At 35.0% G+C, this 24,192-nt stretch overlaps 1 protein-coding gene across 1 annotated transcript in view; it reads left to right on the forward strand.

The window, feature by feature from the left end:
• Window positions 1-24,192, forward strand: part of LOC145284083 (uncharacterized) — a 361,761-nt gene that overhangs the window by 212,756 nt on the left and 124,813 nt on the right. The window contains exons 34-39 of the mRNA XM_080133150.1: window positions 1,626-1,816; window positions 4,532-4,735; window positions 9,739-9,771; window positions 12,782-12,896; window positions 19,107-19,361; window positions 21,168-21,431. Coding sequence (XP_079989276.1) covers window positions 1,626-1,816; window positions 4,532-4,735; window positions 9,739-9,771; window positions 12,782-12,896; window positions 19,107-19,361; window positions 21,168-21,431 — 1,062 coding nt within the window. The remainder of the gene's footprint in view (window positions 1-1,625; window positions 1,817-4,531; window positions 4,736-9,738; window positions 9,772-12,781; window positions 12,897-19,106; window positions 19,362-21,167; window positions 21,432-24,192) is intronic.

The following is a 24,192-nucleotide window of genomic DNA, read 5'->3' on the forward strand; positions in this document are numbered from 1 at the left end:
TTTCAGGCCAACATGCGTCACAACTTTTCCATCGCCACAAGACTATTTTTTATAGATAAATGCCTGAGGGAGTATCTATACAAAGATGGTGTTACAGAGTTTAGCTTTGTATGACAGCTAAATCTCTTTCTCGGTTCAAAATGTTGAGATCCAGCAACAAGCGAGAGCAAGATAGCCAGCAACAAGTCAAACTGCAGACCAGCTTAATGCGGGTACTGGTCTCCCGCTTTATGGTTTTTTAAATCAGAGATTTGCTTCTCCTAGATGAGTTGCCTTCATTACGGCTTATGGGAGTCCTCCCTATCCCACATACACATGGAAGTAAACACATACATGCACACATACATGCATACATACAGCTGCATGCAAACATACATAGACATGTACACACACATGAAATCATACATACATAGAAGCAGGTACATACATATGCATATACACACGTACACATACACATACATGTAAAATACACATGAAGGAATACATGTAAAATACACATGAAGGAGCGTTCCAAAAGTCACAAATCCTCAATGATCAGCACGATGATGATGGTGATGGGCACAACCAAATGAGTTCGACATGAACAAAAAAAGAAAAACAATCCAATGCAAACAACTCGCAGAAGAGACAGTCACTCGATGAAGTGTCTGCGCAACTTTACAAATGAATGGACGTCGAAATCAGACAAAAACAAAAAAATCCAACTGATCAGTATTTGAAACGCCTGGACGTTTTTTTTTAATAAAATGTTTGTTCTTCAGACTTCTGCTGTAGTTAATAATGATGATGATGACAAATTTCACACATTATTTTGCAAATACATACATACATATATATTAATTAATTCATACATATATACATTAATTAATTCATACATAAATTAATTCATACATTAATTAATTAAACATACATACATTAATTAATTAATTAAACACAAAGACTAGATGGGATTACCTATTAAATTATTATTGTTTATGTGATGTGTTCATTAACTCTTCTTCTTCCGGTATCAGGTCTGTTATTGCAGACATCGATGATTGTGGCTCTCTAGTCCCTGAGATCTATAGTCGTGTTTCCAGTAACCCTGTTAAGACTGTCAGTCAACTTTGTTCGTTGTCTTCCTTTGGTCTTTTTTTTCCGACAATTTTTCCTAATATTAAGCTTTTTTCCAAGCTGTCCGGCCACTGAAAAAATGTGCCATTCAGCCAGATTCATCACTTACTGAAACTCTCTTGCCTATGCTGTACCTCACATCACACAACGCGCAAATCTTTTTCGTTCCTATTAATGTATTTTTCTCACAAAACACTATTCTTTTGGTCTCTGTAATTTTGGGGTTTAACGTTGATATGCTCACAATTGTTTGTATTAATATCGCACAAAAAATACCAGTTCTTTGGCTGTCTGACGTTTGTGTCACTATTTTTTTCTTTCCTTATTTATCTGAAAGTCATCTGCTAGTTTGCTATGCATTCCTGATTGACTGACCGGTGTCTTACGTCAGATTACAGGCAAATCCGAGCAAATAACGTCACGTTTCGGACACAGCTGAATGGACGGTTCAAAATCTATGCAAGCACCATATTTTGTATTATCTTGATATTCTTTTTGTCTTTTACTTCTAGGTACCTGCAAGTGTCTGGACAATTTTCAAGGTGCAGACTGTTCTTTGAATATAAAAGAGGATCCTGTCCTTTTGTCAGTGGAAAATGATGGGTTTTGCGATAAGCGATATAGGCCTTGTGATACGATTACTTTGTATACTCAAAACATTCATTCTCCGGACAATACGATTTGCATTTATGAAGGAATTGAGGTAATTGGATATTATTTTGTTAAATATTGATCAATTCACATTATTTGAATTTTTCACACTACTGTTCTCATCTTGTCATTTTCACAACATTTCGGTCAAGGTAACCTTTGACTTTCTTCAGGTGTATCTTGTTCGGACACAAGAACCCGTGGCTCAGTGATTAGAATACTTGGAAAAATCACAATGCTGTACCATGTTTTGGTTTTATTATGTGCTTCTTTTATTTTGAGCTCTAAGTGGAAGGAACTGAAACGTTGTAAGCCCTCTGCATTTGTGTTTTATATATATTTGTGTTTTATATATATTGTTTAACTTTTATTAAAAACGCAATTGTACTTTGATTAGCAGAAACACTCGATGTTGCTAGGGATTAAATGAGGACCAGTACTATTTACTTTTTCATTAAGTTCATTATCCGTTACTACTGCCTTTGTTTTTATTGCTTATTCCTTCTCCCGCTTTGCACTCTAATATATATATATATATATATATATATATATATATATATATATATATATATATATATATATATATATAGTTGACATGGTAATTAATAAAAACTGAAGAAAGTGCTCAATACTGCTGTAGAGCAAATATGCGTTTTATTTTTTATTACCGTATCTTCTGTTAAGTTACATTATTGTTTCGGCTACACGGCCGTTTTTTTTTTTTTTTGGTCGTCTGTAGCGTCCTCAGACTTTTACAGTAAAAGTCTGAGGACGCTACAGATGGCCAAAAAAAACGGCTGTGTAGCCGAAACAATAATGTAACTTAACAGAAAGATACGGTAATAAAAAATAAAACGTATATATATATATATATATATATATATACATATATATATATATATATATACACATATATATATATATATATATATATATATATATATATATATATATATATATATATATATATATATATATATATAAGCAGACAGTTAATAAAACATGTTAAAAAAAGAAATATTCTCCTGAAGGTTGAATTCTCAATCTGGGCGACCGAAAAATACAGTCGCAAATTACTTAGGACCATGACTGATGAAACAAGAGCATGCTACCCCCGTGAAGTGAATAAAGGTTTCCGTTTAAAATTCTATCTAAATTCCCGGGTTTGACAAGATACACCTGTGGTTACATCGACCAAAACGTTCTGAAAACGACACTCAAGATGTATCTTATCGAGTTTGGGAATTTTTCTGCCAAACTCGGGAATCTGTACAAAATTTGGAATGGTACTCTTTAGTTAATAAAATAGCACATTTTTGTTCTGGCAGCAAGGACACATGTGAATGGTTCTACACAAGCCATTGCCACTTTAAATAACCCATTGTGTGGATAGTCCATGAATTTGCTTACTCTGCTTTCCAAAAAAGAATTAGTAGGTAAGCACAAATAGAAACTGCCCCTGCTCAACCTGTCAATTGTGAGTCATACAGCTTGTTTGTGGGAGCAGTGCAGGCCTTGTGTCACACTTGCACGATATATTGAAAGCAAAATATGACCGGGTAGATTTATGGCCTTTGTGCATAAAACACGAGAGAGTCCATCATATATATATACAAGGTGCCTTCAATAAGTTTCCAGACTTTTTCGTCGAGGCACTTTTATTGATAGTACACATATGAAACTCTAGTCCACTTCAAAGTAATCTCCTTCGACTGTAATGCACTTTTACCATTCCAAAAACTTCTGGGAGACCCTATGGAAGTCCTCTTGTGCCAGCATGTCAATGACCCTCGTCACAGCTTATCTCCACACCTCAATTGTCTCATAACGACAGCCTCTAAGGTTTTCCTTGAACTTAGAGAATAACCAAAAGTTACGAGTAGCAAGGTCTGGACTATAGAGAGGGCGAGTAACTGTCTTTTTGGTCAAATAATCTGATCTGATCTGAAAATCCTTGGGACAAACTTTGCACAAATCTCCCGCATCTTCAGTTCCTAACAAATAATTGTGTGTACAATTCCCAGATTGACATCTAATTGTCTCTGTAGACACACGATTGTCCTTATTTATTAAATCCTTTATTTGGCCAATAAACTCTGGTGTTCTATATTCCTCCCAAACCTCTCATCATCCCGCACAGACTCCCTGTCTTCTTTGAATCTCTTATGCCACTCAAACCTGATGCTCGATTCATGCAAGATGGTCCAAAAGCAGTCTGAAGCATTCCATACGTTTCTGTTGCGTTTTTTCCAAGTTTAAAATGGAATTATATTGCATATCGTTCTTTTAAAATGTCCTCACATCCAAATTGCATTTTTGAAATTCACCAGCTGTGACAATCAGGCTTTAGTGGGGTGTATTCCAATTCCTTCTGTAGCTGTTTATTTGAACCTGAAATCATAAAAACTGGTCAATTATCTCATAAGATGTATAGAAATAACATACTGAATTTTTAAAAGGTTATAAAAATTTTAAATGCCTGTACAAAAAAAAGTCTGGAAACTCATTGAAATAAAGTATGGTTGTATAATGACTTAAATCAATATACCAAGATTTCGACAAGATTTAAGATTGAGGAGAGAAAAAAACTGTTTAAAGATAGGTTGAACCGTCTTTCAATATTCCCAATGTTTTCTAACTGCTAGGATAATTAACATAGTTTTTTACAGAATTAATTCACAGACTATTAATATTGTTTGTTTGCATAAAATTAATTCATATTCTTTGTATTACAAATGATCTATCTTATTTTTTCATTTGGTTGCAGGGTCCATTGTCTAAGAAACAACAAAGCACATCAGTTCGATTCTTGACTTACAGCATGCTTGAATGCTCTTCAAATGAGTTGCCAATTGGTGTCTACAGTATTCGTCTTCAAACAGGAAAAAACATGACCAGGAACAAGAAAATCATCACTATTACAAACACTGGTTGTTTCAATTGTCTTCAAAAAGGCAATTGTACTTTGAAGGTAAAGTTTAAATATTATTTGCAGGAAAACCCAACGTTGCTCGGGATTGGAATGAGGATCAGTACTATATTTTCACTCCAATAGATATATTTGAGGGGGTTCTGTCCCAATAGGGCAATTTTAGGTGGAGGCATGTAGACATTCGGTACATCTGCTGTACCATGTTTTGGTTTTATTATGTGCTCCTTTTATTTTGAGCTCTAAGTGGAAGGAACTGAAACGTTGTAAGCCCTCTGCATTTGTGTTTTATATATATTTGTGTTTTATATATATTTGTGTTTTATATATATTTGTGTTTTATATATATTTGTGTTTTATATATATTGTTTAAATTTTATTAAAAACGCAATTGTACTTTGATTAGTAGGAACACTCGATGTTGCTAGGGATTAATATATATATATATATATATATATATATATATATATATATATATATATATATATATATGAGCAAACAGTTAATAAAACATGTTAAAAAACACTTTGAAAAAGAGTTAAAAACATATTTAATCTGAAAAGGAAAAACTTGATAAGGGAATAGTCCTTAATCCGCGGAGTTTTTATTTTATATATATATATATATATATATATATATATATATATATACATCAAATCTGAAATGTAACACATACATCAAATCAGTTGCCAAGATCACTGGAAAAATGGTTGGATCACTCTACCGCTCCAGTAGGTATCTCACTGCTGATGCAATCCTCTATATGTATAAGATTCAATTACGTCCTAAAATGGAGTACTGTTGCCGTACTTGGGTAGAAGCTGCTCGGCACATCTTATCCTGCATTGTTAGAGTTCAAAACCGACTTTGCAATCTAGTAGTTGATGCACTTTTTTCTTCCCTGCAGCCTCTTTCCCACAAAAGAGATGTCGTGAGCCTGTCTCCGCTCTATTGGTATTTTAATGGCAAGTGCTCGTCTGAGCTCCAATCTGTGGTTCCCTCCTTGCCTAACTTTTATAAAAATACTTGACTAGCTATAACCATTATGAACAGTTTCCCCTACTCTCTATCTGTGCCTAAACCTAAATTCAGAATTTATGAACACAGCTTTTTTCCTAGAACTGCGCGCCTGTGGAACACTGTTCCATTGTCCTGCTTCCCAACTGACTACCATATGGTAGCCTTCTAGTCTAATCTAAACAAGTTCCTGTTGAACCGTGCCATTAAATAATCAAGAAGTACCCAACTTACACCATTAACGATTACTAGACTGCCACCTCCCATTCTTTAATCCTTATCCTCGAGTGGCCTTCGAGCCTTCATTAGAAGGCACTCCTTCAGTTGGAAGAACTTGAAATATCGAAACACTCTTTAAATTAGTATTTTATATACATGGTTTAAATTTTATTCAAATCGGATGTACATATTTGAATTTTTAAGGAGGTTCTGTCCCCATGAGTGACTTATAAGTGGAGGCATGTAGATAGTTAGCACATAGAGTGTAACGATTCGCGGCCACTTCAATTTTATACATGTGATATAAATTTCATCCCAAATAAGATACAGGGTCGAACGATAAAATTGTTACCCTGGAAAAAATGACATGATTCCATTTCTGTTTGATGAAAACCACTTTTCTTTATTTGTTGCAGACCATCTACTAGGTAATCAGTTGTGTACAAATAGGAGCCTTCTATCATGTCTGAAAGTGACACAAAGTCACAGTACACTTACATTAAGGGGACACTTTTTTTTATTATTCAATCTTCACCCCAAACAAGGCAAGTGCCACTTTAAAGTAGGGGGCTACTATCAGGGACAATTTGTGGGGGCATTGTGAAGGGAGATGAGTAGAAAGATGTTTGTTCACATTACACTTGAACTTCTGCATATCAGTACAGTTGGGAAAGCAGTATCCCGGAAGGGAGTTCCAAAGACTTGCAGTTCTGGGAAAATTGGAGTTTCTTACACCTAGGGATCTCTACTGTAAAGAGGTGGGACTTAGTTGCTTGTCAGGTTTGTCGGGGATAGTCACGTCGAGAAGGTACAAGTGCTTGCAGTTCGTCAGAGTAGCCACCATTAAAGTATTTGTAGAACAGGCAGAGGGATGCAACATTTCGTCGATGGGACAGAGGCTGAAGCTTAGATGACAGTTCAGGACCTATCAGGTTGGCGACTCTCTTTTGAACCCTGTCCAGAAGTGAGAGGCAAGCAGCAGATGCACCAGCCCAAATGTGACAACAATACTCCATACATGGGCAAATGGTGGCCTTATAGAGGTACAGGATACTTTCAGGCGTAAGTAGTTCTCTGGCACAGTAGAGAGAGCCCACCTTCTTTGCAGCAGCCTTGGCAATGTTCTCAATGTATCTATTCCAGTTCATGTTCCCCGTAAACGTTAGGGTGAGGAGTTTAAAGGAAGTACTTTCAGGCAGTGTATTCTTAGCCATTGTTATTGGTGGTAGAAAAGGTTTCTTGTAATTATTGAAGGAAACAAGCTTAGTCTTGACAGCATTGAATGTGACCATCCATTTTTGTCCCCATTCCACTACAGATTGGAGGTCATCCTCTAGTGATTCTGCCATTTCCTTAGATATGTGTTCATTTGGTTTCCCCTCATGCCTGTTATAGAGGGTGTCATTGGCAAATATACCCATCTCCGAAACAATTTTATCAGGGAGGTCATTTATGAATATCAGGAATAATAAAAGTCCAAGGATAGACTCATGGGGTACTCCCACATTTATGTCATATTGTTTGGATGTACGACCGTCGAGGACAACTTTGATTTTTCTATTACTTAAGAAGGATTTAATTACATTGTGTATTCTTCCAGTGATACCATATGATCTAATTTTCCTTAGAAGACCATCGTGCCATAACCTCTCAAAAGCCTTAGATATATCAAGGGCTACTGCCCTGCCCTCCCCTGTTTTGTCCAGTGAATGGTATATACGTTCAGAGACTACAATTAAGATATCTTCTGCTGGACGGGCTTGCTTGAATCCATATTGTTTGTCAGTAAGGAGTTTAGCAGTTGTTAGGTGTTGGACTAGGGCTTGATTAACTAAGGACTAAAATATTTTGGCGAAAAGTGGGAGGAGGCTAATGGAGCGATAATTTAGTGGCTCAGTTCTTTCACCAGAGTTCTTGAATACTGGTACCACAGAAGCAGTTTTCCAGCAGTCGGGAAAGCAAGATTCGTTAAGGCACTTATTGTATAGTTTGGAGAGAACTGGAGCAATCTCAGCAGAGCATTTTTTTATTAGCACAGACGGAATGAGATCTGGTCCACATGCTTTTGAAGTGTCTAGGGTTTTTATGATATATGAGAAGGGGTGATTTTCAAATCGTCTAGTGTAGCGTCTGTCCACAAAGGAAAGTCGGGAGGGAGTGGTGTGCCGGGTCCATTGTGGAGTTTGAGGCAAACTGACTAGCAAGCAGATTTGCCTTGTTGGTTGCCGTGCGAGCAACCTCATGATTGTTTGATAGTGGAGGAAACGTTGACTGCCCATTATTTACGACACTGTTGTAGATTTCCAAAAATCACAGGTTCCTAATTTCTGTGCTTCAATGCGTTTCCTGGTGGTTTCAGTGTAATCTGTCTTAGCTGTCGCTATTACTCTCTCACAATTATTTCTGGCTTCTATATACTTCTGTCTGTTTGAACTAGACTTATGTCAGTTGAATCTGCGGAACACATGCTGCCTTTGAGCAATAGCAGTTACACAAGCAGAGGTAAACCATTGAGGAGAGTGGAGTTTGCTATAGAATTTCTGTGTGCCTCAATTGTAGTTTTTAACCATTCAGTGGTCTTATTTGCACACTGTTCCGTTGGGAGAGAAAAGATATTTTGCCATGTGCTTCAGACTAAATATGCAAACTCTGATGAGTTTCCTGATGGCTTCCCAGTCGGCCTTTTTGTAATACCTCGTTGTTTTGAGTAGTGGGTCTTCAGTTTTAGGGCGAGAATTTAGGGTGATTTCTACCATTATCACAACGTGATCAGCATTCCCGAGTGGGCTGTGGGCATTTGTTGTACAATCATCAGGAACTGTTGTCAGAAATAGATCTAGAAGTGAGGCATGTTGGTCTTGTTGGTCTGGGAAACGTGTCGGGAATGTAACCGTCTGAGATAGGGAATGGGATATAGTGAAGCTATGTGTTGTGCTACCAGTTACATCTGTGTAATTAGAGAATTCAAGCCAGTTACTGTGGTGTAAATTGAAGTCACCAAATACATGTACTTCAGCACTAGTATTGAGGGAGAGTGCTATATCTATGCTGTCAGAGACTTTGTTTGTTAGGGTACAGTCCTGGGTTGAGGGAGAGCGGTAGAGAAAATACAAATAGCTAATATTATATTAAATTTTATTTTTATTTCGGACTATTATTCTCATCTTTATTAGTTGTTGTTTTCATCTTTATTGGTTATTGTTTTTCATAACGTTTCGGCCAACTATTCCTCTGGCCTTCGTCAGATGGTAACCGTGACAGATAGGAACTTCGAATCTCCTAACTGCATTCTCAGCAATCACTGCCATTCGTAGTTGTTGTTGTCTCACCACGTTTTGGCTAAGTAAAACTCTGGCACGCTTTGGGTAGGATTGAAACCGGTATCTTCAGACAATGTCCATCTGGAACCATAGAGATTCAACGTCTCTATCAACTGCGCCACGGGCCACGGACTAATAATGTGTTGCATATTTAGTCTGAAGCACATAAAGCCTGGTCGTCTGTTTCTAGTTTTATTTCTCTAGTCAGAGGGAGGGTGTTACGAATATAGACTCCAAACCCATGCATATGTCTGTCCGAGTCCTTGCGGCAGAGTGGGAGATAACAAGGCATGTTAAAGTGGTTAGAGGGATCCAAGAACAAGAACGTGATTTTTTATGTGTTTACGATAAAGCGTCTTAATCTTATATCCATAGAGGAGGGAGGGGAGCACCACTGCATTGTGCACTTTCAGTTTTGTACTTAGCATTATTCTTTCCATTTAACATTATTAGTCATATAAACGTATAAGTCATTATTTTTATTTTCAGCCACAATTCAGAAACAACAACATTACTATGAAGGTAAAGTATTTTTTTTATTATTTTAATCGTTAATCAACAGTTTTTCTATGTGTACATCTGTGTGTGTGTGTGTGTGTGTGTGTGTGTGTGTGTTTTTAGCCAGATGACTTTGTAGAAACCTCCTAAATAATTTTAGGAGGTTTCATGCAATATGATCATCCAAAAGCTCATTTAATCATCGTTTGCTTTCCTGTTTTCCCATATTTTTACATAAAATACATGTTTAAATATTCTTTAGTTTTGAAATTGAATTATACTCGAAGAAATCCATTATAATTATTCTAATTAGCCTTTCAATTTATTAAACAAGTGACTTATCTCTGACGAATTTTGTGTCACTACGTGACTTGCATATTATTTTATTTTACTCTCGATTACACGATTATTTATTGAAATCAAAAATTAAATATAGTATTAAAACAAATGTTAAAAAAATCCTATCCCACAATCAAAGCAAGCATTTCGAAGGAAGAAAGGTGATTAAGAAAGATGCCAATCTTCAAATTTAGGTGTGTATTTTTTATAATGATTTTTTCTTTGATTATCATTTTTTTCTGTTTTTAATTTGCTGTTCTCATATTTCTTAATAACCTTTCTTCTTTTTTGTTTTATTTTGGAATACAGTGTTTGTATGTCTATGAATGTTTGATCGATCGTCTTTGACGAGCAGACAAATTGTTGAATATGTTTCATTACCGGTTGCGAAACGTGCGTAAGATGTATAGGCATTCGTCAAAAGAAAAAATATGATTTATTTCTGTTGTATTGGTAAAATGTGTTTTATCAAAGTCACTCTTTATAAGCTCAATGCATGTTAAAATAACAACAGAGCACATCTAAAAAAACTAACAGTATAGTTACATTCTAAGATCTAAATATTTATTTTTCGCTCCTCCAGCATGTTAAAATTTTGGGACATTTTTTTTTACAGACCCGTTCCATTATGCAGAGATAAAAGGTTATTATTATGTCAATACCGTCTCTTTTCGTGCATTTACTCTTGAGAAAAATTAGAAATTCTTTGCTTAGAGAAAATGCATGACAATATAATACTGCAAGAAGAAAATGTTCATAAAAGACTCAACGTCGTGTGTTTAATCCGCCAGCCATTTTTGTTCACATTGTAAAGCTAGACAGGTCATATTCAGCATATAAATTAAATTTTCATAATCAAAAAAAAAAGGAAAACAAAAATGAAAGTGAAAGACTCTCGGGAAGTGCCATGTCAGCACGACTAGTAAAATTAATATTCGTTTGTTATCAAAAAATTCTGTATAGTTTCTTACTATTGAAATTGGATGAATTTGAGAAAAACAATAACAAAACAATATTAAAAACATCTATTATACAAAGGGCAATTTTTTGTGTGTATCTGTGTGCGTTTTCGTCAGGAATTATATAAAACACACCCACATTGATGATACATTCCTTTTTCAGCATTGCCTCGGACACAATTTTTTGTATACAATATTCACTCTTTTGAGGGTCACCGAGAACATAATTAGTCGGGGGAGGGGGCTCAAAATTTAGAGTAATTTTTTTTCACTACCTTACAGAAATTGAAGAGCCTTAAGAAACGCTAATTTTCCTCCTCCCATCTTAAGGATGGATCTCTAAACATCAATTATTATTTAAAAATCCATTACTAATATAATGACGAAGGTTATTTAGCATTTTTCAAAACTAATTTCCATAATCTAGTAAATTTAATACATAATAACATTAAAACTAATAAATAAATGTTTATTGGTTTATCATTCTTCATTCCTACATTATCCTCAGAAGGGTTAGTGTTATTTAATCAATAATGCAACAGAGTATTTTGAAATTCTGTTTATAATGTAGAAACAAACGACTTTGTGTACCTTATTTGCATCACTACATTTCAAATAGTTCATAATACATTATTATCTGCTGTTATTCTTTCATAATTTTAATGTCCTATTTTTCCATATATATGGCAATATTTTTATTGGTATTACAGTCAGTAGTGACAAAAATATATTTAGAAACCTTGCATTGTCGGATTCAGTTTGACTCCAACCTAGTTATGATAAAAAGAAATACCCTTGCGGTGACTAGGAACTAAAATAAGTGCACGGGAGTAAAGATTAAATTTTCTCATTCGAATTTCTATTATGTTCGTGCAAAAATAATGTCGTTTCTTGACGTTAAGTCGAACGTCACAAAACGACATTATTTTTGCACCGACCTAATAGTTGTTAAAAACACTGAAACTGGGTTAAATTGTCAGCCAGTTTTCCTCCTTTTTCTTCTATTTATTTTATTGAACCAGTGCCCAGTAACAGAGAGGGAAGTGGAAGGGCAAGAGCAGTTTTAAAAGAAATATATAAAACACACTTTATTATACTCTGCTATTTTTTTTTAATAGAAATATTAATTACAACTGTGCAGTTAAACGAATGCAATTAGTTTCTTGTATTTTTTATTTAATAACAGTAACAGATAAGCAGATTACCTGGAATTGCCTGAGGCAAAAGTATAATATAACTTCTATCCCTTTCTCTTTTCCCCCTCCTCCGGTTTTCCCTTCTCTCTCTTCTTTCTTCTTTGCCCAGCCCATTCCTCTATCTCTCTCTCTCTCTCTCTCTCTCTGAATATATAGACACACAACTCTATTTGACATAAAGAAATAACTATGTGAAAAAAAATCAGAATTATTTCCCTTTAGTATTTGGGAAACAGACTACATAATAACAGTAAAAGAGGTGCATACATTCTGACAACATTAAATGATATAAATGGCTATTTGACCCCCCCCCCCTAATAATTCATTTTTTTTTTCATTTTAGATATTATACAGTCAATGTTTCGTCGATTAAAAAATACCAACTTTGTGGGTGTTTGTTGTCCATTTTTAAAGTTTTAGCTGAATATGCAAACGGACATTTATATAATAGATAACCATAACTAGTTATTTATGTTGTATTTGTTAGTTTGAACAGAATTAAGCTCCAGATTTAATTTTGTTTTCTTTAATTTCTTCCAGGATTCTTTCTGTTTCATTGATGACAAATGCTATGAACCCAAAGAATATAACCCAAAGAATAACAAGGAATTGTGCGACCCCGAAAAGAATGTGACAGCATGGACAAAAACAATCGGTACAATTCAATATTCTAACGCTTACAAAAGAAATGCTTTTTACTTTACTTGAAGAATTGGATGATTTCCTATTAACATGATTGCTTACTTGCCATATCATCAGTATGAATCACCAGTTTGCAAGGTTTAAATGGATAAAGGCTGATGCGGTGTTCAGTTTCATAATGAATAATATTGTGAGAGGATTAAAGACGCTAATGTGAATATTTACTTTTTAATATTGATTTGATACCACTTATCGAGGTTTAAAGTCACTCAAGGATAAGGGTTAAAGAAATTATTAACCGGATTACTGTTATGACCATGTTTAAGGAATCACAAGGAAAATCAAACACGGGAATAGAGTAACAAAATGTATCGACAGGAACATACAAAGTGAGGATTGTTCGTTCATCCGACGATCAACCTTGGTTGGCCCACTGGATATCGACTCTCACCATACAGCTTTGTCTTCCGGTATTTATTGTGTATGGATCAGTTCATTCGTAGGTAACACATTTCGCCACAACAATTACAAATAATACTATAAAAGGATTAGGACCACTCAGTGAAAAGGATAGAATTTAATTAAGAGGACAACTTAAGAAGACATAAAGTCACTCGATATAAAAAGCTAAAAAAAATACGACTTCAAGGTAAAAAAACAAAGGAAAAGTGTTAGATGGAATAGATTCTAACACAGAAAACAGCAATTCTTCCCTTTTTGTCAGAAACTTCGCTTATGGAATGTGAGAACTAAATAAGGGAAGCGAGAGTTATGCGGTGGCCGAAAATGAACCCAAGATACATTTTTTACTCTCTGTAAATTAGAACATGGAGTCGAGTTAATAAAAAACCGTTTAGACTTGAACTAATAATAAATATTCTATCACATTTTCTCCGTTCTTCTCCATTACATTTTCATAATTTTTCATCCTGGCTTCATTTTTTTCAATTAAAAAAAACTGTTTACATAGAACTAAGAAAACTATTGTTCAGTCAGTAGTGGAAGGAGTATTATGGTATTTCATTCTACAGATGGAAAGTTCTTGGGAAGAAGCTCTATGTATGGCAGTTCTGTTTGATTTTAAGTATACAAGGAAGAACAGAAAGTTCTTTGCAGTGGCAGTAGTCAAATGGGTACTTTCTGTGTGTCTGTGACAGATTTATGAAGGGGGACCAAAGACTGTAGTTCCATCGAGCACCTACTACGAAAATAAGAGAAAGCAAAGAATATTTCTCCTACAAGAAAGGAACTTTCTACAAGAAAATGAGACGTCATCCCCCTCAATCAATTTTACACTTAATAAAGACGACACTGAGCTGCACCATCAAACATTTCATGACAACAGAAAAGATACTATATTACCGACCTCCCAAAAGGTGGAGGTAATGCCTTTCATAAGAGAACAGATGCTACATTAGTCCCCTCCTCCTTAATTGAGCAGCTCTGTTTCAGAATTCATAATGACCAGTTTATTTTATTTGTTCCAAACAGGGCACATTATGACTGAGATGAAAAAGGATACTATGGATAAGGGACCAGATTTATAGGGGAATCCTGAGTAGGGATTTGTGCAGTGAGATGTTTCTTCACATTACATTTTTTTTTTTTTTTTTTTTTTTTACAAAGGCATCACCACATTATCAAGGCCCGGAGGCCACTCAAGGATAAGGGTTAAAGAGTGTACAGTAGAAATTGGTCAATATAGTAATCATTAGTAATGAAAATTTGGTAAATTTGATAACTTATATGGAACGGCTCATCAAGAACTTATTTACTTTAGACTTGAACACAACCATATTGTAGTCAGCCGGAAAGCAGGAAAACGGAAGACAATTCCACAGGCGTGAAGTTCTAAGAAAGAAGCTTTGTTCATGGAATCTACGTTTAGGTTTAGGCACAGACAAAGAGTGGGGGAAATTATTGATAATGTTTACAGCTACACGAGTGTTTCTCGTGAAAGTTTGGCGAGGGGGGACCATAGATTGAAGCTCAGTTGAACACTTTCCATGAAAATAACGATACATCAGAGACAAACTCGCAACATCTCTTCTGTGAGATAGAGGTTGCAAGGAGGAGAAAAGGACATCTCCTACGAGGCTACGAAGTCTATTTTGAACTCTATCAAGGCAGGACAAGTCCTTTCTAGCAGCTCCTGCCCAGATGTGGCAACAGTATTCCATCCTTGGACGTACCTGGCTCTTATATAGATAGAGAATAGCATCAGCAGTGAGATATCTACTGGATCGATAGAAAGATCCCACCATTTTTCCAGCGGCCTTGGCAACAGATTTGATATACGTGTTCCATTTAAGATCAGGAGTAATGGTCAAGCCCAGAAGCTTGTCGAAACTTGAGGCCTCCTGAAGACGAGAGCCATTCATTTCTATTGATGACAAATGTGGATTAGAATGTTGATGATGTAAAGAGAGAAGCTAGGTTTTAGATGCATTAAAAGTAACCAGCCACTCCTTTCCCCATTGTACTATGTGCTCAAGATCAGAGGAGAGAGAATTGGAGAGAACGAGGTCGTTTACTGTCTTAGATGTGGTACCATAAATGGTAGTGTCGTCAGCATAAATGTCTACAAATGATGTAAGGATATGATTTGGAAGATCATTAATGTAGATCAGGAAAAGAGTTGGGCCCAGGATGGATCCCTGAGGGACACCGGCATTAATACTGTGAGCTTCTGATTTTTGCCCCTCAACTACTACTCTTATGAACCTATCAGAAAGAAATGATTTAATAATTGAGAAGACTTTTCCAGCTATACCATAGCTAGCGATCTTATGAAGTAAACCTTTATGCCATACCCTATCAAAGGCTTTAGATATGTCAAGAGCAATTGCCCTAGAAAGATTGCCACCGTTGAGAGATTTGCTAATCCTATGCGATATAACTGTAAGGACATCTGCTGTAGATCTAGCAGAACGGAAACCATATTGAGTGTCACTAAGGTTATTTTTGTTGAGATGGTTGATTACTTCTGTATTTAACACAGATTCTAGCAACTTACTCATGACGCACAGGAGACTTATTGGCCTGTACTGAGAGGGGGATGAGCGATCACCTGAATTCTTAAATACAGGGCATACTGATGAGATTTTCCAGGGAGATGGGAAACTATTCTCCTTAAGACAACGTTTAAACAGTTTTGTAAGTATGGGCGCTAGTTCAGGTTGAAGTTTTTTGAGTACTATAATTGGAATACCATCAGGGCCAGTTGCTTTACTCGAATCAAGGTTTTTGATTAGCTTCGCAACATCACGTACAGATATACGTATATCACATAGCGTGTTTTCTGATACAGGAGGAAATATTGGGGGTTGGCGGTCTTGGTCGCAAAGGGTAGAATTAGCTGCAAAGTTCTTGACAAAGAGTTTGGCTTTGTCTGATGCTGACGAGATTACCTCAGGTCCATTGATAATAGTTGGGATGGAGCACACGCTTCTGTTCAGGATTCTGTTTGCTATTTGCCAAAACTGGTGGGAACCAAGCCGCTGCTCAACTACTTTGGACTTAACAGATTGAGCATACAACTCTCTTGCGTTCCTTATTACTTTCTTACAATGGTTGCTGGCAGTCCTGAAAACGGCTTTAGTTTCCATACATCTATTACGTTGGAAGCAGTGGAAAAAGTGATTTCTGTGCGCAATGGCAGCAGCACATTCTGGAGAGAACCATGGCTGGCTGTTAGGTTTTTGCTGAAACCTTTTAGAGGGTATGAAATGGTCAATACCTACAATTAATCATTCAGTCAGGTCTAATACTATAGAGGACACATCCTTTTTAAACATGGAATGCAGAGGTAGATCAGATATAAATGTACGGAAGCTATCCCAGTCAGCCTTAGTGTATCGATATACTGTACGATGAAGAGGTACGTCTGGGGACTTATTACATTTCATTTTTATCTTAATTGATACAACAGAGTGGTCGGAAGATCCAAGAGGCGACAGAACAGAAACTGAACATAGTTCAGGGCAAGTTGTGAGAAAAAGGTCTAGTAGGCTCGCATACTGGCCGTCATTATCGGGCACACGGGTAGGTTCCTGAACAATCTGAGTGAGGTCATAGGCAATGGAGAAATCATGACAGAACCTCCCCTCATCATCGGTCTTGTTTGAGTGGGTCAACCATTCGACGTTGTGAACATTGAAGTGTCCACATACGTGAATGTTAGCTGAAGGATAAGTAGAAAGGACTTGGTCAATTTTCTCAGATATTTTTTTTTTTTTTTTTTTTTTTTTTTTATGCTTTGAAAGATAGTAACTCCGCTGTTGTGGGGGCGATAGAGAGTAAATATAAATGCAGTAGTGTGAGCTAAAGCAACCCGGAAGCACATATAGGGTAAGTTAGGATCTTCCCTGGAGATGTCCCTCCCACAAGGAAAGCTATCTTTAATATAGGCACATATTCCATGCCCATGGCGATCTTGGGGGTCAGATTTAGAAGTTAAGTTAGAGTATCCTGTAATTGCAAACTCATCTAGGGAAATAGCCTGTCCAATGCCAGTTTCACTTAAAAATAAAAGGTCTGGTTTAGTCTCCTGTAATTGGGTTTCAACCTCTGGAAGGTTAGAACGAAGACCCCTGATGTTGGAGAAGGAAACATGGTAGTAGGGGTCTACGTTGGAAGTTGTAGAACCGGGTTTAATCGTGTATTTTTTCTTGAAACTTGTCATGATGAAATTTTGGAATTTGTGGACTAGGTCGTCAGATTTACTTAGAGCAGGACAGAGAGGGGAAACTAAGAGAGAAAAAGAAACGAAGAAGTTTTTTTTTTTTTTTTTTTTGTAGCACATGATAAGGTAAAGCCGTAACAATTACCCACTAGTATGGCATCGAGAGGCCCCACCAGAAGCTACTGCATGGTCCAGATTCCATTCACCAAATGGCAATACAGCAGCTCCAGTACTTTGCACCTGCTGATAGGACAGCCTCCTTAGTGGTTAATCCAAGGTTCGGGTCCCTGACTATCAGGCGGATAACGTCAGCCCAGACAAAACGTTTACCTCCAGCACCCTTACTAGTGACATGGCTACAAGGATAGACATAGGAACAGAAAATTTCGACCATCTCTGCCAACTGTTCGCGCAAAATACTGCCAATCTAGAAAACAGCTTTTTCTTCTCCCTTTGTCAGAAAAATCACTCATTACAAAATGAGGACTGAGGGACAAATAAGAAGAAGCGAGAGTAACAGGAGCTGCCGATAACGCATCCACAATGCGTTTTCTACTCTCCATTAAAAAAACAAAACAAAAAAAAAAAAAAAAAAAAAAACTATTAAGCATTGTACTTAATAAAAGTCCAACGGACGTATTTAAGGGAAAGTATGGTGATAGATTCCCCTCTCACGAACTAAAAATGAGTACAATTAGGTAATCTATTTTTGCAATCAACTCGGTAGATAAATAAACATTTATGGACGAGAAAAAAAGCTAGCATTTAATACAACAGAAATACATAAATTAAATACTGAAATAAAATGTAGTTATTAATATTGGAATCTAAAAATAAAAAGTGCTAATTAGTAGAGAAAATCACTTATCACAACAACGCTTCTGTCTCCAAACTGCAAACTAGTGAAGAATTTAACTTTTAATAGCGTTCAGAAGATTTTTTTTTTAAATTAACCGTTAAGAGAAAGCGTGATTTTATTCTGAACTTTAACTAGTCACGTTTTAAGAAACTTATGATATAAAAGAAAAGTAGATGGGGAGGGTTCTTCCGAAGTTAGTTGGTGACGTTATAAGTAATTGCGAGATAAGATGGGAGCCAGAAATTAGGGGTGGGGGACTGAAAATGATAATATAATGGATTGATTATACAATATTTAAGATCAACTTGGTAGATAAACATTTATGGACGAGAAAAAAAAAAAAAAAAAAAGCTAGCATTTAATACAACAGAAATACATAAATTAAATACTGAAATAAAATGTAGTTATTAATATTGGAATCTAAAAATAAAAAGTGCTAATTAGTAGAGAAAATCACTTATCACAACAACGCTTCCGTCTCCAAACTGCAAACTAGTGAAGAATTTAACTTTTAATTTACATTTATTCAATTAGTTCAGGATTGTATACACATACATAAGCATAGCAAACTTTATATACAAATATAAATGTCATTTTTTTCCTCCAAAAATTCAATTTTTTAATGAATTTTTATCATCTTATTTATTCATTTTATTTCATATCTTTTTTTTCCTCCAAAGATCCTTGCCAAGGCTTAAAACTGAGATGGTTCAGTGGAAAAAACACCCTATTATTTGGTTCTGAAATAGGGCAACATACGGAAATAAATATAAGCGAATGCAAAGTTGCTTGCTTGAAGAATTCTTTGTGCATGTCGTTCAATTATAATTCAAAGACAACAGTGTGCACTCTTAATGGAAATGATCAAATAGGCAATTGGAAGAATCTAACGTCCGCAAATGACACCGTCTACTATGAATGGCAATGTGAACAAAGTAAGTTACACATTTTATCTTTTATTTATTTATACTAGTTTATAACCGCTTTTCGAGTGGTGTTGGTACAGTAACTACTAATGAATAAATATTGTTTTTAGTGGCAAAAAAACGTTTTTAAGTGAAACAAAACATTGCTTGAAACCAGCACGATCCATAATACAGGCCTGGCAAACATGCAACTAGAATCCACGACTGAGCCTGACATGTGAAGACTAAATTTTCTACTAAATTATAATTACTGAGAAAAGTTTTAATTGGAAATTTCTTAATAATGTCCAGTAATTAGCCATATAATACATAATATATAATTAGGAAGCAGCTTACAATAGCTGATTTTTTATTTTTTTCTAGGAACTATTCTTACTCATTATGTTATACATTTCATACAGAAGCAGAAGATTTATTTGTTGTTCTAGGTTTTGGTTGAGGACTCCTTGATGCACTTGATGAAAAAGTGATCAAATACTGATGAGGAATTCTTCGGTCATACTTTTCTTGGTAATTATTACTTAGGAGTAATTTTGGTCCTCACATGTCTGCTTCCAATCATAAACCCAGTCGCATGTTTGCCAGACCTGGCAATGAAATTTTTGCAAGATAATGTGTATGATTTAGATTATTTTCTCATTTCGAATGTTATTTTTACAACTTTTCGTCTAACTTTGACTTTCTTCAGGTGTAGTGTTTTGCTGAACACAAGAATCTTTCTGACAAACTGAACAATCTGCACAGAATTTAGAACAAAACCTTTTATCTAATCTATAGGTGCTGTCGTTTCATCCGCCATAACTGGGTAAAAGTTCTAATTTATTCACAATTGTATTTTAAATCCGACAAGATATTATGGATCGCCTTGTTTTGAACTAATTCCGAATATCCTTTATCTTGACTATTATGTAAAAAGAACTTTGTGTGTGTGAGTTTGTTCCCTATGAACTCGAAAACGGCTGAAATTTTACACAAAGGTACATTATGTGCCCAGCAGTGTTCTTAGATCAGTTTTGTATTGGAACGCCTTCGATAAGTATTGATAATCGAAATAATTTGATGAAAGAAGGGACAGGCAATTTTGACAAAAGTTAACGCCGTACATAGTCTAACATCACAAGAGAATTTAAGGAGTTTTATTACCACAAAAGCCAGAAAAGCCCGACATATAAAATCTACAGTAAGTTCTTTGATATGACAGTAGCGCGTTCGAAATACATGTTTCTGTTTAAAACACAATTGCACCATGATACTTGATTTTTTTCATTTTTAACTTACATTTAAGCCATTGTTACCACACAAGCAGTAAGGCAGGCAGATAAAATCAATAGTTACGAGAAGGCATTTGAAATTTCCTCCCGGTGCACCGCGTGGGTCCCCAACTAGAGCAGTCAATCAATCGATTTGATTTAAAAATGGGTGATTTCATCGATTTCAATCACAATAAAAACATGGGAGTGTGAAACATTCGTTGATCATCATTTAATTCCGGACAACGTCGGGTCTCTCTACTAGTATATATAAAAGATCGCTTAGTTTAAAAAATATTTATGTTATGTTTATTTTTTTTAATTGATAAAACACATATTCAGAAATTAAACTGCGAAGTTATAGCAAGCGGGTGAAGCGTGCTAGTTAGTAATATTTTAATAATGTCTGCCTTTCAATTATCCTATCACAAAAAACGTGTTTTTTTCTTCCTTATACTAACGTGTTGATTGTTCTTTCCACTCGGTGATAACCTTGGTTATTGAACTCTTTTATCGAGGATGCACCACTTACTGTATATTTTCTTTTCATTATCCTCTACTTCAGGTCCATGTGATAAGCAAGGCTGGGGCATAAATCGCCAAGTCGGATATGCGCTTGCTGGTCACAATGTTAAAGTCTATACAGGCATCAGCATGTACAGGGAGTGTCAAATACTGTGTCTTGAAGAAAGAGAATTTCTCTGCCAATCTGTCGATGCCAGTGTTGCATTTGGAAGCTGCTATTTATCCGACGTCCGTAAATCAGATTATCCTGAAGATTATATCAGATGGCAAAAGTACACCTATGACGAATGGGAGTGCATATCAGGTAATAAAAACATCAACAATTTTGCAGTAAAAACAACAAAACAAAAACGGGATGAAAAAAAAAAAAAACATCAACAATTTTGTAGTAAAAACAACAAAACAAAAACGGGATAAAAAAAAAATAATAACAAATTCACTGTTTGAGAAGCACTCGATATTAAGAATTTAAAATTTTACGGTTGAAGAGATCAGACAAGTGCAAAAGTAATTTTAATAAACATTTTTACTTATTTAAATAAAATTGGATTTCTTTTTTCCAATTTTCGAAAATAAATATTACTTCTTCGGGAAATACTGACAGTTTCTTAAATGTTAACAAAGGCAGGATTACTTACTCTTCTACCTACCTGATCACAGTGGCATGTATTGGGTGCATTTCTCTCAGTATTTTGTTTATTTTCCGATATTTGAGTGATTAATGAGACTCCTTATATAACCTTATGTCAACCATTTTTTCTTGTTTTAATTTCTAGTTTCTTTAATTGGCAGGAGCCAATCCTAATCAAACAAATTCAGAACATTTATAAAATGACTATAACATGTTTTAAGCTCTAGCAATGTATACACTATTAAGCTATTAATTAGATTTTGGTGTGAATTTAAAATAAATTAAATAATATCTATGTATATACTTACCTGTTTAGTACCAAAAGTATTTAAGCGTTTTTATTTTGTTAATTTTAAACATTTTTATTCCACCATAATTTTATATGCTAATGTTGGACATTTTCTGAATTGTGCTTGGCAATTTACATATGTGAGTTGATTGTAATTTATGCACCCTTTACTTGAGAGTAATTATCTCAAATAAAAAAAGGACTTTCATGTGAAAGAGTGAAGGAACTCTCATACACGGGAGGAAAATAATTTATCTCACTTCTACTACTGAAAAGTCTTACTTAACCAAAGGATCATCTTCCAGAAAAACCGTTTTTGGAAATCCACCCCGGAAAGTACATTTTTGTTGGTTTGTCATTACTAGGGCTATGACAACAGCATATTCTTTTCATTGTTTTGACTCTCGAGTATATATCCGACACAGACACAATTAATCAACCGAGAACCACATCGAGAGACAAAACAACGAAAATAATATGCTGTTTCATATCCCTGGTCATTACTCTTTATCTAAAAGATGATTGTTCTCAAAACAAATCGTTGCCTTTACGGTATAAGTCAGAGAGTAACCTTCAACTAATTTCCAATATATTTCCCAAAACGTTATAAAAAATGCAAAATGTTTTGAAAGCGATAACATTTTGTAACTTGCATCGATTGTGAACGGTTCAGTCTCCATTGAAATTGATATCTTTTGATGCACTGGAATATCTATTCTTTTCACAGAGTTTCATTAATTGGAGGTTCCTTTTGTCTGGCACATTTCGATTTTCGTTAGATTCATTTTCTTTTATTTTTAGAATTTCAGTGTAAGACACTTTCTTTCCAAGATTATTGCTTTTCTTTCTATTGAGTTAAAGATGTTTTTTTAAAACAAATTCAGAACATTTATAAAATGACTATATGATGTTTTAAGCTCTAGAAATATATACACTATTGAGCTATTGTACATGTAATTACGTTGGTGTGAATCTAAAATATATTAAATAATATTTAGTACCAAAAGTGTTTAAGCATTTTTATTTTGTTAATTTTATGCATTTTTATTCTGCCATAATTTTATATGCTAAACAACATAACATAAAAGAGTAATTTTTACTAGTATTACTATATTTATTAATATTCATTTACTTATTCATGAATATATTATATGATTATAGTTTTATATTTATATATTAGTGAAATTGTAACTGAATTGTGTCTACATTTTGTTATTGGGGAGGCAGTATTTTCCATTGAATAGTCATGAATTTAACAACTCTTTTGCTTTTAACTCTCCGAAACAGCTACATGGTAAACACATGATGATTCCCGTTTTCTATTTCATAATTTAAGTTAAGGTTTTTTGGATCCACTTTTGTAATTGTGAATATTCTAGTGGTAGGTCAGCTTATGCAAGTGCTAAGTTTGTGATGTGTTGAACTCAGTATCCCTTTAGTATTTTTTAGACTCTATCTGTGTGTCTGTCTAAGCATGGTTAGTGCACTTACATGGTTTCTTAGTCAATCAGTGTATGACACTAGTGTTAACATAATCCATGAATGCGTTGCTATCATCATATTCTTCACTGACAGCCACAGTTGCTCGTAAAGTTGATTTTTTTTTTTTAATTTTTAACTATGTTTTGACAAAGATTTTTTTGTTTATGTAAAACACCGGGGATAAGAGGTATGTGCAAAAGGTACAAAAGTGACCAGCGCCTCCACATCAGCCAGTGTATCTTTTTTCCTATCATAAACATTGAATTTTGACCATGTTGCCAGGGGCATTCTCTGCCTCCTACTCACGGTTCGTGTAGAGAAGTTAGTGAACACAGTTTTTCCTATATATATGGCGATTTTGAGTGTCGGGACAATTAATCAGGATCGGGAATCGGAAAAATGGGAACTTTTAGAATAGGAAAAATGTGTGCCTATTTTCCGATTCTAAAAACGATTCCTTTAATTATCGTTTTTTATTGATTTTGTTTGAAACAAATTCTCCCACTGCTAGTATTAATGATAAAATGAAAAATATTTGTTGATCTTAAACAACCAGCAAAACTTAAATCTATAGATTATCCCCCATAAATATATTTTTACGTTTAGGAAAATATCGGCACACTTTACATGCGTTTTACGATAATCAGGGAAAAATAACAACTC

The sequence above is a fragment of the Euprymna scolopes genome, chromosome 8 (genome assembly GCF_053919585.1).
Source record: "Euprymna scolopes isolate OS-2025 chromosome 8, ASM5391958v1, whole genome shotgun sequence".
NCBI lineage: Eukaryota > Metazoa > Mollusca > Cephalopoda > Sepiida > Sepiolidae > Euprymna > Euprymna scolopes.